Source organism: Rasamsonia byssochlamydoides, assembly GCF_041956645.1.
Source record: "Rasamsonia byssochlamydoides strain NRRL 3658 unplaced genomic scaffold VTN77scaffold_15, whole genome shotgun sequence".
NCBI lineage: Eukaryota > Fungi > Ascomycota > Eurotiomycetes > Eurotiales > Trichocomaceae > Rasamsonia > Rasamsonia byssochlamydoides.
In genome coordinates this window covers 182547-197023 of record NW_027192398.1, presented here as the reverse complement: position 1 = coordinate 197023, position 14477 = coordinate 182547, and the positions used below count along the sequence as shown (strand labels likewise).

The window sequence follows — 14477 nt, the reverse complement described above, 5'->3', positions numbered from 1 at the left end:
CAGGAGCCGATCTCCTAAAGCCGGTTTGTCCGGTTTGTCCGGTTTGCCCAGTTTGCTTGCCTGGGAGTTCATGCCTTAGGCAGAAATAATATCACTCTATCACCTTGCAAAAGGACTATATTATAGTCAAGCTACTGCTCACTAATTATAATCTGTTTTATCATATCATGTTATTATTATTCGTTTCGAAAAGCCATCGAGTCACCGATTCTATCCATACGCAAGAACAAACGATCGAGTTGGATGATTTTGGACGATTTTCATTATCGCACCGCTGTTTTCGAATATCTAATCATCATGTATAAACGCCTATCCTACATACATAAATGTTGTGGTGTTGTGTAAAAATCTGCTGGCTAAGCCTTCGACGATAGCGGATAGGGATGAATTCCTCGAGCTCTCCAGGAGTTCCGAGAACAAGCATATAGAGTTTAAGATAAAAAAGAAATCCGTGGCCTTTTGCCACCAATACCACTGGTGATGGTCATACAGGCAACTCACGCTGAAGCTCATGACCGTGGTAGACGAAAAAAGAGACTCGCCGCAGGGTCGCATTAACGGGAAGTGAGTCCAAGATCAGGGGTATAGCCTAGGCACATCTACCCAGCAAAACCCAAGGAGCCTTTTTGTGAACAGCAATGTTAAACATAAGTGAATCTGCTTCCATCCAGTACCTCGCGGGATGGAAAAAGATCGTAGAGAAGAGTAGAAAACGATCATGGCAACACAGCTGTGCATGCCCGTGCCATACAAACGGGTGATAAGCGAGTGGATTGCGGCGAGACAAGGAATGTCTGCTAGCCACGTCATGACAGAATTCCCCGTAACCAGAGAAGGAATCGAAGGCTATGCAAGTATGACTGAGAAGAAGGGAAACTCCCACCCCTAACTACAGGATGGAATATTCATAGTCATCATCAAGAGACTCCGTCCTAGATCATCCCGTTCCGCTGGGTCACCTCTACGTTCGAGCGGTAGTACGAGCCGTCCCAGTAGCGCGGCTCGTAACGATTCCCATCCGTCCCCGTCTCAGACTCAATCGTCCGCCGTTCCTCCTTGCGCGAAGGTGTCGTGTGCGGACGCCGCGATCCTCGCCCATCTTGCGAGTCCGGGCTGGGGATGGGATAGTAAGTGCCTGAGGGCGATGCGGGTAAGACGCCTGCCTGTCGGAGGTGGCGCATTTCTTCTTGGAGTTGGACGACTTGGGCTTCTAGAGCTCTCCGCGCCGTTTGCTCTCTCCGAACCAAGGTGACAAGTGCACTGTATTGTTCTATGGAGATGTTATTCAGATTCGTGGTGGATGACGACGGCGTCTGCCACGGCGGCGGGCGAGAGGAGACCGTATAAGGTCGTAGCGTGTCAGTGCTGATCTGTCGACCATCCCCCACAAGAGAGACGGAGCTCTGCGAGCCTTCACTGGCAGCAGATGTGATGGTGGAGAGCGGCTGACTATGCGCCAGGGACGGATGCTGCTCTCCGGACGCCGTCCCTTTTTGTGGTGTCCGGTCTGCCGCGGCTCCCAGGAAAGCGTCGTCGCTGGTGCCTTGTATTTTGGCAATCGCAAACTCCAGATCCATCAGCTTCACTTCAAGGGTGGTGACCCGCTGGTCGAGAGTAACGTCCGAATCCTGGATCAGATTCTCGAGGTTGAACGGGGCGCCTCCCGGCTCGGGCTGAGGCGAAGTATCATGATCCTCCGAAGGCTGAATCTGTTTCTCCTCTGTCGTCGCCGTCGTCGTCCCAGTTGTCGTGCTCGTTTGAGGTCGCTGTGGACTATGATCGTTATCCAGATTCAGAATGCTAGTCCGCCAGAACTTCATCTCGTCACTACGCCGGCGCCACTGAATGGGAGACATCCGGTGACGTTGCACCAGATTTCGCAGAGCATCGGCACTCTGGGAGCGTCGGTGCACTTGCGTGCTGGACCGGGACCGTCCCTCGAGGGTGTGTGGAGGCTCTTCGCTGAGAGCACTGCCGGGTCGTGTGCTAGACGCAGCGACTATCGACAGGGCCGTCTCTCGGGCCTCCTCATCTGACAAAACTAGGCTGGGCAGGGTGGCTCTTCGGCGCGGAGTTCGTCTCGGCATCGAGAGCGTCGTGTCCTGGCCAAGTTGAACCATATGATCTGATGATGACGATGAGAAATGACTGATCCCGGTGGATCGCTTGTTGTTTGCAGTGTATGACGTGCCATTCGAGCGTGGGGAATTATGCACCGCGACAAATGGGCCCCTGCCAGGCCCTGTCCCGTCGTCCTTTCTCTCGATCCTTATGACTGTGAGCTGTTCGCTCTCTCCTTCGCCCTCATCCAACTGACTCTGTCGCTTCCTCGCAAAGAGCTTTCGCATGACATTCTTCAGGGCGCTTCCCCGGCGCCACTGCATGGCCGAATCATGTGACACAGTCGAGGAGATCGAGTCTTGCGGGTTGTGGAAGGATGCTGCACCATACGGTTGCCGTCGCGAAGCGGATATTGTGGAGGATTGAGACTCACGCATCTGGGCAAGGGAGGATGCGGACGCTTGGTCGGACATACGCAGCTCTCGTTGATCAAGCGCATCTTTTCCTTCTCGCAGGGTGGGAATGGGCTTCGATATCTTGTTGGGCCGGCGGAGGGATGGGGCTTGGCCTCGCAACGAGCCACGAGATGCAGGTAGGTTCTGCTGAGGCATTTGCAACGATTTGCTTTTGACAACGAACCGTGAACTGTTAGAAGCAGTTGCAACAATGATCTAGAGATGTGTTTGCAGTAAATGCGATAATTCCCTAGCAGGGGTGGTTCGATGGATTCAAGCGAGTGGATCCCTAGGAATAGATATGAATTCAATATCGACAACGAATGAAATCAAAGTTTGCGGACGCTTCAAGAAGCGAAAAGAGAAAACGAGGGTAAGTGAAACGTCCGGATGGGCACAGAGAACAAAGGCAATCGGCCTGTGACAGCCCTCTTTTGTTTTGTTGCGACGTTTGCTATTGTTTAAATTTCGGGAGAATAGTGCTGCGACTTCGAGTTGTAGAGATCACGACGGGCGTCGTAGCCAAGCGATATGGCCAGACACTGCCAGATATGCGTGCTCATACGTGACACTCTCCGGGATCAAATTGCCAGGTGATTATCGACGTCGAAGGGGCCATGTCCCTGAAATCAGTCACTTCGAGACGTATTAGAGCTCAGGCCAAGGCGGAAGGGCTGCTGTTTCGGACCAAAAAAAACTGCTGGACTAGCCCGCCATGTCCGTGGTAGCAAACGGAGTGTGGTTAGGGATCGCAACGGAGGGTTTGAAAGAAAGGGAGAGGGAGAAGGAAAGAAAGCAGAGTGTTGTACCCTGGATCAAGCATATGACATGGTCAGATAAGGAGAGAAAGCGATGTCGATTGCCCACAGCCACGTGCCCAGTACGGAGTAGATGCCCTCCGGATTTGGAGTGTACAACTCAGATGGCCTGGCACAGGCCAGACAATAATATGTCTGGACTTCCCACGTCCTGTCTTTCCCCTCTCCCGACCTACAGGGTCTTAGACTTATTATCTTCTCCTGTCGTGGGAGCCAATGGAGAAAGTGGAGACGATGGCTGCAGCCTGCAGGGGGTGCAGACGAAACGCTTAACAGCACAGTAACCTAGTACGTCCAAGTGCCCGGCGGCGGCCCTTAGCTACCGACTGATCAACTAGTGAATAATACTCCGTAATCCGGCAGAGGCCTCCTGTGCGGTTCCTTGCGCAAGTTCTCAGACGATCGGGAACCATTGCGGCTCGGGCGATGGACCGGCAGTCCAATGGCGCAAGTGGTCGAGGACGCTGTCTGTGTGGAACAAAAGTCTGGAATTGCAGTGGATCTAAGGTGCCCCAGAACGGGGTGTTTGGAGTCTTGACAGCGCCGCAGCGGAGATTCTCGCGCTGAAACCCTCTCGTTCTTTTGCAACCGCACAAGAATACTCCGTATGCCCTGGAAGTTCTGGAACCATGCGGCCACTCCCGATGCCGACGCGACTTGGCGGAAAACATTGCCGTGCGTATTTTCTCGTGTGGTGTGGGGGCTACCGCCTCTTGGCCACAAGCATATTCATTATCATCAGGTCCTCGGCTTCGATCACTTCCAGGCTCAAGCTTCCCGTCGGGTGCCAGCAGCCAAAGCTTGGAGCGGGGCCTGTTTGAGCCTTTGCAGACAAGAGTTAGTCAGAGGCCTCTGATGGACCTGCTAGGACAATCTCGGAGGGAGGTAGCTGACGCTGACCCCAGATCGGGGCCCGGCAACTGGCTGAAACACGTCGTCAGGAGACGGACTGGCACGCGGCCACATGGCTGTGGCCCGTAATCATTGCCATTTCCGTAGCTGGCCGCAGGGACGGGGCCTCGCAGACCTGCAGCTAGAAGCTCGTGTCGAAGACTCGAAATTCCACCAAGAGGGGCTGGGTCTGCCGAGGCAGATGTGAGTCGTGTGACGGAGCTGATTGGATTTCAAAAAAAAAAAAAACTTTCCAGAGGAAAATCAGATAATCTGTCGAGGATCCAGTCGTCTGGGGATGAATGACTGACGACTGATAATGGTGATGGTGGTGGGGGGATGGCAATGGTTCTTCGAGAGGTGCAAACGGACAGGGGATCCGGACGGCTGGATGTGCTTGCATTGGCAGTTTCGACCGTGCGGCCGACTTTGCAGGGATCCTCCCCGGTCAGCTGGAGAACACGGGACTCCTTCCGGGAGAATCATTAATAATGCCATTTATCATTATTACTGCTGCTGTTAGTCCTCATGTTCGCGTTGACCCGGGGCAATGGGAACTAACAAATAATAATAGCATACGATATATGGAGTATCACTTGCATAGAACCTCAGCACGAGTCCTCCGTACGGAGCACTCTAATCCCTACCTTGTCTAGTTATCTATGCATGCAAGATCAGGCATAAATGGCAACCCATAATGCGTCTCATATATCTAAGCTCGAAACCTGCTCTCAGGGACCAATACATGTCGTATTTCAGTTGATAAGAGCAGGGATCTCGATAACTAGGTAGGTAAGCACCGATGTCAAGATAGAAAGTAATTCTCCGCACTGGTTAACAGCCTTTCTACAAAGGATCAGTCAGAGAGTTGCTGTTTATAGCGCTTACTATCACTTTGGCACGCAGGCGAGGAGCCCTCATACACCGGCCGCATATGCATGTGGATGCCGACAAATTTCAGTCCACTCTATCGAGGAGAGCAGTTCACTGCGTCTGAGCGTGCTCACGCGCTGCAAATGCTGCTATCATGGTCAGATTGACATGGGTCGTCTTCCAGAATACCCCCACGTCAGAGAGCACCATCTCATCGATCCTTACCAAGCATATCAATGCAGTTCTGCAGTATCGAGTGAGATCTCTTATCTGGGAAGTCGTGCAGCACCGTGCGCAGGTAGTAGATAGAATTTGGCGCCTGCAGCAGTGAGAAATCAGCTCATGTATGGTACACGTGCCATGTAACTTGGGCTGAACTCAGCTGGCGGCCTTACCTCTGATGCACTGCAGCTGAAAGAAATCACGGACGATATTCTCGACGCATGGGAGTGGGAAGAGCGCTGTTCATGCAGTGAGGCAGGTCCAGAATCACGCGGCCTGGCAGATGGTGGTATTTGGCTTTCAGCTCAGCACACTGACGGTCAATTCCTCCACCGATATTGACGAAGACAGGCGTTTTGTGGTCCCAGCATTGCACTGCTTTCTCAACCGGTATACGAGCAGATAAATCAGGATATGCCGCGTAGTCTGCTTTTCCTCGATACTCGTATAGACTCGACATCAGGGTTAAATGGCTTCTTGCACTTCTAGCAAATATGGTATCTCTAGTGCAGTGCATCTGAATCAACTGAGCCCTCAACAAGTAGAAATAGAAATAGACTAGCCTTCAGACACGATTGCACATGACTTCCTTGCTGGTGATGCCTAAACTCAAACAAAGCAAACCCCCCACAGCAACAAGTATCACAACAACAGTTCAACCCTCAACAGAACCTGGGGCCCCTAGCTCAAGCGGTAACACGCTCAGCCTGTACCTCCTTCTCCTCTCCTGTATGTCATGCTGGGGGTCCCGGGTTCGAGACGCGCTGTCGTCAGTAAAATCCCTGTCTGCAAATTGCTTGTAGAGGGGGTTTTCGTAGCACCCCTTAGTCAGCTAGCAAGCTGGGGGTGTGAGCTTTTTTTACGTGTCACATCTTTTTTGCCCTCTCTTTGTGGTGTCTATCTCCTTGGTCTTGCTTTTCTTGTGTTTCCACGTTTCAAATCACTGGATTCAGGTGGATCGTTGATCCAAGTCCTGTGCTCTGTCCAGAACAGGTAATAGCCACACACCAAATGAGATCAACGAGAAGATTTGTGCATCAGATGGACTCGAGGCACAGCCTGCCAGTCTATCTGTTTTCTTTCTCGCCATATTCCCTTATCACTCATCAGAAAGATCCAGGACCTTCTCCACTATCTATCAGGTAGTGTGGTCGTAGTAACTGAGATCAGTGCCTGCGCTTACAGTAGTTCCGGAGTTTCAGGCTAATCAAGCGTAGTGCAACATAGTCAACGAGCCCATCACAACGTCGCCCAGAATAAGTTTACTCTCAACAGCGATAAGGTTATACAACATTTCCAAAGCTCTAGTAACGATCCCAAACCGGGAAAATACATGTCATTTACATCAATTCGCTGGCATCCGGGTATCGGAGGTCGGCGTTTTCTTCCAGGAAATCCATCCAGTGTTTCAGGAAGCGGCTGCCTCTGAAGAAGACGTTAGAACCGAATTCATGCTAGTCATGTGTCTGATTTGCAGAGATGCATTTTTGTCATCGCAGAAAGCGAAGGATAAGAACTTACCGGCTAATGGTTTCGGAATCACCGCATATACAGAGGTGTCGTTTTGGACGGGTCATGGCCACTGTATCAGTTAGCATCACGTTAGTCCAGTAGTTATTTCATGTCTGCAGGTAGGGTAGTTTCCGAATTCAGAAAGAGAAAAACACAAGATGCTGCAGAATGGATCTTGGGAAGTGAGACAGACGTACCATTCAGTCGACGCTTTTCTCCCAAGAACCCAACTTCATGGTCTGGGTTGCTGCGCACCAGGCTCACAACAACGGCCTCCTTCTCGCGGCCCTGAAACCCGTCTACACTTCCTAACTCGATACCTGGGTACTTCTCTTTCAGAGCCTGGGACAACAGAGCTAGCTGCGCATTGTACGGAGTCACAACTGCAATGTCTTCCGGCTTCACGCCCGCTTCCACTAGATTCCGCACGTGTCTGACAACCACGGCAGCCTCCATGTCATTGCTCTTGCTTTCGCCTAGTAAACCTTCCTTCTTGGCAATGTCTTCGTCTTCTGTCTTCTCGGGGAAGTCACCGCCTTGTGTATCCCAGAAAACAAGAGGTTCCTTTGTGTCGTCCGTCTCCTGGACCTCGTAAGGAAGGTCCTTAAGCAGCCGGTCTCGCACAAAGTCCGCTGCGATGAGTTTGGACTCATACAGCTCATCTGAAGGAAATCTCATGATTTTGTCGTGCATCCGGTACTGAATGGTGAGCATTCGTTTGATAGATGGACCATGTAGAGACAGCAGCCGATCAAACAGCGTCGTCTCCAGATTGATGCCGGCCGGGGACTCGTCACTGTCTGTTTGATCAGGCTTTGAGTCCTTTCCTTGCTTCTTGGATTTTAGATTCGATGACTTGATCGTAGGTGGCAGTTGTAAGTGGTCCCCGGCGAGTACTGCCCTCGAAGCGGAAAGCAGAGGAATCCAACATTGGGCCTCCAGAGCTTGGGTTGCCTCATCGATAATGACGACATCAAATTTCTGATTCTTCAGCTGGTGGCCTCCTGCACCATGCAGGGTAGCCAGAACAACCTTGCTACCTCTGACCAGACTGTCAACACATTTAGACTCTCGCTCTCTGTACTCCTTCCGTAGTTCTTTGAGGTTTCCATAGATCTCTCGTCGTTCCCGACCATTCCTTGTCTTTCGTATGCTTGCCTGTTTCTCATCAATCTCCTTCCTGACATCCTTCACGATCTCTGCAGCTTCCGATGTCTGGGTAAGGATTTCGAGAGAGTGGTCCAGGACCGATGGCAAAAGACGAGCTGGATGACCGATCCTCACTATCGGGACTTTATGCGGGGCGAGTCGTTCGACGATGTTGTCCACCGAAACGTTCGAAGGGCCGCACACCAGGACTCGCAAGTTCCGGCGGATCATTTGCAGGATAAGCTCTATCAATGTATGCGTCTTCCCAGTGCCTGGAGGACCATGGATCAGCGCGATCTCCTTCGAAGCGAGCGCGAAGCGTATTGCCTCTTTCTGGGAATCGTTCAAGGTCGGATCGATGAAATCGACTTCCCCGAGGGACTCGTAATCCGGAGACGACGGAGCCGCGTGACCGAAGAGGACTCTCATGAAATAGGTGTACTCCGACTCGGGCATCTTCTCCATTTTCTCCATTGTCTGGTTCATGCTATTGGACAATCAACAGGAAGAACGCCTGAACCAGCTTCGACACTCCAACTCACCGTCTGTACGTCACGTCGTTGGCAAGTTTGACACTGGTAGCGTGGACAATTAGCTGCCATCTTGATGAGCCACTCCCTAGAATTCGCAGCTCGCGACAAGGATGACTCACAGCCAGAGCTTCTTACCCCAGAGCTCGTCCACTGCCTCCTCCTCTTGCTTTGCAGAGCCTCCTCCACTTTGACCGAACGCGATGGAAATTGACCTTTCTGTGACTTTGGTGACAACGCCCTCAGCTTCCTTTGACGGTCTGGCTTTTGCACCGTCCTTGTCCTTCTCTTTGCCCACCTTTTTCGCCGTTCCGGAAGCGATCTCCAAAACCCGAACCACATCTCCGACTCGAATCCCATGCGCCCCTAAACGGGGCTTGCCATCTGCGTCACCTCCGTCCGAAGTTCCTTGCTTTGAGGAAGGCGATATGGCCGCATCTGGGCCAAATTCTCCCACCACTCTCCCACCCATGCCCGTTCGGCATTGCTCGAGAACCAGTCCGGTTAAGGCATATCCGGTCGCTTGCAAGGTCCGACGCGTCGCAGCAGCGGCGGAGGTCGTAGCGCTGGTAGCAAGGGCCGACGATAACTTCTCCGCTTCATGTTCTCTCAACAGCAGCTGTTGTTGCGCCCGGGCGAAGAGAGGAATGGAGATAGGTGCGGGCGCCATGACAGTGTGAGAAAACAGCAATTTGATAGTGTAAGAGACATTACCAATCAAATAATATCTAAATCTTGCCTCCCGAGCTAGGTAACTAGATGGGAGGACAAATTGATGTCATAGCGATAAAAAAATTCACCCCGCATGTCGTGTGGAGACGAAGCTGTGTTGCTCCCCGCAGGAAGATTGCTTAGTCATGCGTACATTTACGTCACTGTACGTGCACTACGATGGAAGTTATTTGACAACCTTTCCCCTTCTTCACAATCTAGATGAGGATACAATCTTTATACAAAGCTTCAAGTGTACGGACTCGAATTACTGTATTGGTGATGTGATGAGCCAAGGCTGTTTCGAACCCAGCAATTGACCCGGGACTGTCACTGAGAGGAGGAATATAACACTCATATTTACCTATATATTTCTCCCATACTGGAAGAAACCAGTTCTTAGAATAAAGCAGAAAACCTCACCTCCTTGACATGTGACTTTATATCTACCAAGATGTGTACTGTACAGTACATGTATCTCACGCCGCAATCTCCCAACGTTTGCCATCCTCTCAGCCATAGTCGTCTCACCATATCCAACATAGGTGCTAGAGAGCTGCTTGCGCACGTGCTGTAGCACTCCATTAGTCACGAGCGATCTTTGGTCAACGGATATGTGTATGTGTATGTCTATGGATGAAAGCCAAGAGCAGAGTATATGTGAATTGAGTAGAGGAGTCGATCAATAACTATACAGCAGAGGGGGGTATCTATCAACAAAAACACAATCATCATCCTTGTCCCAGACAACAAAGTCTCACCGTCAAAGTTACTTCCAGAAACAAGTATTTTGACTACTTTTCAGGCAACCCGGACCGAAGCCAGGGATGATCCAGCAATTCGGCTGCAGATTGGTGCTCCTCTGGGAGCCACCGAAGCATCTTCTTCGCGAAATCAAGGAACAGCTGCTTCTCGTCCCCTTCCAGGACAGTGACCGTATCTTCTAGTTTCAAATCCTTCAGGATGAGGTCGCTATGGAGAAATCGTCCTGGACAGGGTGGCGTTAGATCATGATTGATCATAGGTGACTACTGCCAGCAACACTCACCATCTTCGTCAAAGAATGGCCCGACGAAGAAATCGTTGATGTTGTCGCATAGTTCCCCTGTCTCCCAGCTACGGACCTGAGGAGTCCACTTCCATTTCCGGGCTTCCCTTGCGCGCTCGATGAGTTCTGGTGGAGGAGGACCCAAGAGAGCCATCATTTCGGCAAGGCGCACGTGGCTACGGTGCGTCCCGCTGGGAATGTCGGTCCTGCAAAAGAGATCCTTTCCTTCCATAAGTATCCATATCTACGCTGGTGTTAGTTTTACTGAAAGTAAACGAGTAGCAAGGTAGTCTGACCAATGCCCCTAAATTCCAGATGTCAGCGCTATACGTGTAGCCTATCCCTAGGAAGACCTCCGGCGCGCAGTACGCTTCTGGCTGGATTGGAGAGATGTTGATATCTGATTCATTTATCCTCTTGGCCTGTCCAAAGTCTGTGATTTGGGGGAGGAGGGCCCAGCTTCTAGGAGTGCCGAGGTGAAATGATTGATACACTGTCCGATCTTTACCCTTTTTTCTAGGGATAGGGATTTCCAGCATCTCGGTTGCGAACTCGGACTCGTCTTCAAAGGATACAAGAATGTTACTCTGCTTGAGATCTATGGATACCATTAGTTAGGATCACTTGGGAATTGTTTAAGTGAACTCACCAGTATGGATCACATGGCATTGAGAATGCAAGTAATCCAGGCCCAGCAGAAGACAGCCAATGTAAGGTTTCAAGAGAGGAATTGGTATCTTCTTATCGCGAAAGCGATTCTGGAGACGTCGCAAATGCTCCCTCATGGGCTCAAAGACCATCACCACATGCCGCCTACCTTCAGACCTTGGTACATCAAAAGAGTCAATAATGGTGCGAACAAAGCTTGACCCCTCATGGGATGGGTTTGCTGCAGCAATATGTTTTAAGATACTGAGCTCGTGTTCGACATCCTCGGGCGCGTAGTTGCAATCCTGAACCTTCAACGCCACGTAACGGTCGCGCTGCCATCTCCATCTGCAACAAAGTGAGCTTTACAAACTGGTTGAAGTTGGATGAAGCTGCAGAACAGCCCTCTGGATATCTCGTGCTAGCCAGATCGTCGACGAGGTCCCATAGCCAAGCTTGGCGGTGACCTCGTACCTGCGACCGAGGACGTCGCCCGGATGCACCTCGAGAGCAGCTTGAGGGTTATACCTTGGGTAACTCTCTTCTTCAAATGCGACGTCAAGAGGAATTTCCTCAGCTGGCGCCTTGGTTCTTGACTTGGGCTGAGCGCGAAGAAAGGAGAGTGTCCTGATCGGGGGAATAGAACGGAATACCCTGGGTCGGCATTGGCTGGTAACAATTGCTTCGATGGACGGCGCGAGCACAAGCATCGCCTTTCCGTATTTGATTAACCTTCAGAATCTAGTCAAAGTGTTCTGGTGACTTCGTGGGCACAACACATGTTCACAACACAGTCTTAGCTGGCCGTACGGAGTAGAGGATCGCGCATTTCCAGCAGGTCGGGCCGATGGCTCCGGGTACCTACTACCAAGGCAGGTCACACTGAATTCCATGGTAGTTGGTGTCGTTCTTCACGGCTTTAAGACTTACCGTGCCATCATCGCACTATTACTGCAGTCCTCCTGCCAATTAATAGTTTATCTTGGTGATGGAACCGCTCTTAGGCAATAACGCTACAGAAAATGAGGGAAGAATGGATGTATGTACTTGTATCACTAGATTACATTTCTCCTCAGCAATCTTTCCATTTCTTTGAACAGGGACAATGGAATTTAGCTTATTATCATGTGATTGAGAAACAGAATTTACCAAGGAAAACAAATAGCCTTGCTATACGTAGGCTGGATCTATCCATTAGGGTAGTGATTAATTGAATACGAACGAAAAGGAAAACAGATTATTAATCAGAGATATTTAACTAGTATCTGACTGAATCCTCGCGAGAACAAGAACTGGTTCCGTTGCCTAAGATTTGACGGAGATGTAGACAGGCGCAGGACGAGATTCCGAATTTGAAAACAGATCTGAATAGTTGACAGATAAAGATGATAATAATGCAATTGAAAGGAGAATGGAAGAAATAGAGACTGCGCAGTTGCAAGGGGGACGGGCATGATGCGAATGCCAAGAGGCAATCAGATAGGGAGCGAGGCCTTTAGAGCATCACCAACGGCTTGCAGTCCACGCGTAAGTCAATGAAATTGGAAGAAGAGAGACGGAAAAGTTCGTGACTTCATGACGTCATAATCCATGCTGGCACTCATGTTTCAAAGATTAGAGCGCAGAAAAAGGAAAGATGCGAAGAGCTATGTCGCCGACCGCTGACAGAGGAGGATCAACGTTTGTGAGGATGCTTCGCACCTACGAATGGCAAGTGCTTCACTGTCGGAGGCCGGTAGTCAGGTCCCATGATCGCTTTCTCCGCGACGGTTTCGTACCCACGGTCCTCCGCCAAATAGACTTGGAACCGCCGGACACCCCGGAGGGGGGTGAATCCTTTCAGAACCTCTCGTATGAATTTTTTCCACGCTTCCGAGGCACCTGACATGGGGACCCCCGATCCCATATCCACTACATTGACCGATAGACGCTCGAGATGAAAATGCTCCGTGATGAAGCGAATGAGTATTGACCAGTCCATCTGCACACTGTCATAATACTTTTGATCCACCCGAATCACATATCGATGCGCCCGAGGAAATGTAAAGGTGACATAGCGGATCATGTGCAGTGATTCAGCCGGCAGGCAATGCAAGAATCGGAACATCGCGCGAGGGTCATCTCCGACGAAGGAGAACCGGTTCTTCGAGTAAAACACATCGCGAGCAAGGCTGTACATGTGCCGACTGACCAGAAAGTAGGGCAGAGGCGACACAAAGCATGTGCAGTTGGTAGAAAAGGCGTTCTGTCGAAGCGAACAGAAACAGTTCCGAAGATTGGGAGAGCACGTCCCACAGCAATAAAGGACACGCGGTCTGTTTTGCTTGCGATTCTGCCAGATCAGCTGTCCTCTCGCGAATTCGGAGCTCTGGACGAAAGGATCCCAACGCACGATTAGCAGATGCTCCAGCACCATGAGCTGAATTTCCTCAGGAAGGTCAAGGAATGGGAACGATGGGGACGAGGTGGGTGCTATCATGGTGGCTTCAACTGCGGCTTTTCTGGCGATCTCTTGAAGGTCGGAATTGGCAAAGGAATCGAAACGGAGGGCACAATGAGTCAGACGACGAAAGTAATCAAAGTAGCCAACGACGTTCTCCGCTGTTTCAACGTCATTGACACGGCAGTCGAAGCTAAAATACCTCAGGGCAGGCATGTGTCTAGCCACGAGGCTGCAGAACTTCTCCCACAGATTGAAAGTAGACTTCGCACGCGGAGATGATTTGAGAATCCGGCCATCATAACAGCGGAGAGTGACGTGAATGGACTGCAGATACTCTTGGAAAGGACCAGTAGCACTCTTGAATCTAATTAGATCGTCCAAGTTCCTCAGGGTCAATTGGAAACGATTAAGGCTGAAAAAGGCCAACGCGGCGTCTTCGTAAACCGCTTGGGAAACTCGGAAAATGTTGACAGGAATTGGAGGATGTTCGCAGGTCTGCATGTAGAACGAGGTGTTCCAGTCACCTTCCTGATAGAGGTCTGGCATGCTTCTCAGACATAACATGCTCTGGCCTTTGAATCGTTGTTTTTCCTTCGCTACGTCGATGGGACAAGGCCTGACAAGGTGTGCGTAGCGATAGATCTTCACTCTCACATGGTCAGGAAGATCCAGGAAGGTGACCGAGTCGGATTCAGCATCCGCTGCAGTTGACTCCTCATCACAGTCAGAGTAGACCATGTCGAGGTCCATCTCGTCGAAATCTCTCTCGCAATCCATGGCTCTAGTGGCATCGACTCTCCAGCCAATGGACGCCGCCATGCCTGCAGGAGGATATGAGATCATCTTTAGCAATGAAGCTCGTCAGCAAGGTAGACTCATAGCATGGAGGTTAGTGGGATGGGACGAGGGGAGGATGGTTGTGGGCCAAGTGGAGATGAAAACTCACGGAGGGTGATGAGAGTCAATGCATTGCACGGGTACTTCTCTTCTGTCAAGACAGATACAATGCCTGTGAAGGAAGCACACAATCTGATGGATCGTGAAGGCCTGACGATGAGCACAGGGGTTGTGGAGAGAGGAAGGATGGAAACTGCGGTCTGGCAGAGGAGGCTGGGA

At 50.9% G+C, this 14477-nt stretch overlaps 4 protein-coding genes across 4 annotated transcripts; all 4 read right to left on the bottom strand.

Annotated features, from left to right (window-relative positions):
* Positions 1 to 932: 932 nt before the first annotated feature.
* VTN77DRAFT_1912 (uncharacterized protein) lies at positions 933 to 2672 on the bottom strand (the record flags this gene model as incomplete). Its single annotated transcript, XM_069417696.1, has 1 exon — positions 933 to 2672. One exon carries the CDS (start codon positions 2670 to 2672, stop codon positions 933 to 935), a length of 1740 nt encoding a protein of 579 aa, XP_069279698.1.
* A 3988-nt stretch (positions 2673 to 6660) lies between these two features.
* On the bottom strand, positions 6661 to 9181 carry VTN77DRAFT_1911 (uncharacterized protein; the record flags this gene model as incomplete). The annotated part of the gene is made up of 5 exons (XM_069417695.1): positions 6661 to 6745; positions 6842 to 6902; positions 7030 to 8468; positions 8524 to 8556; positions 8634 to 9181. 5 exons carry the CDS (start codon positions 9179 to 9181, stop codon positions 6661 to 6663), a joined length of 2166 nt encoding a protein of 721 aa, XP_069279697.1.
* An 835-nt stretch (positions 9182 to 10016) lies between these two features.
* Positions 10017 to 11628, bottom strand: VTN77DRAFT_1910 (uncharacterized protein; the record flags this gene model as incomplete). The annotated part of the gene is made up of 5 exons (XM_069417694.1): positions 10017 to 10210; positions 10271 to 10514; positions 10567 to 10868; positions 10920 to 11266; positions 11447 to 11628. The coding sequence occupies 5 exons, from the start codon at positions 11626 to 11628 to the stop codon at positions 10017 to 10019; spliced, it is 1269 nt and encodes a 422-aa protein (XP_069279696.1).
* A 965-nt stretch (positions 11629 to 12593) lies between these two features.
* VTN77DRAFT_1909 (uncharacterized protein) lies at positions 12594 to 14204 on the bottom strand (the record flags this gene model as incomplete). The annotated part of the gene is made up of 1 exon (XM_069417692.1): positions 12594 to 14204. One exon carries the CDS (start codon positions 14202 to 14204, stop codon positions 12594 to 12596), a length of 1611 nt encoding a protein of 536 aa, XP_069279695.1.
* Between the last annotated feature and the right edge of the window lie 273 nt (positions 14205 to 14477).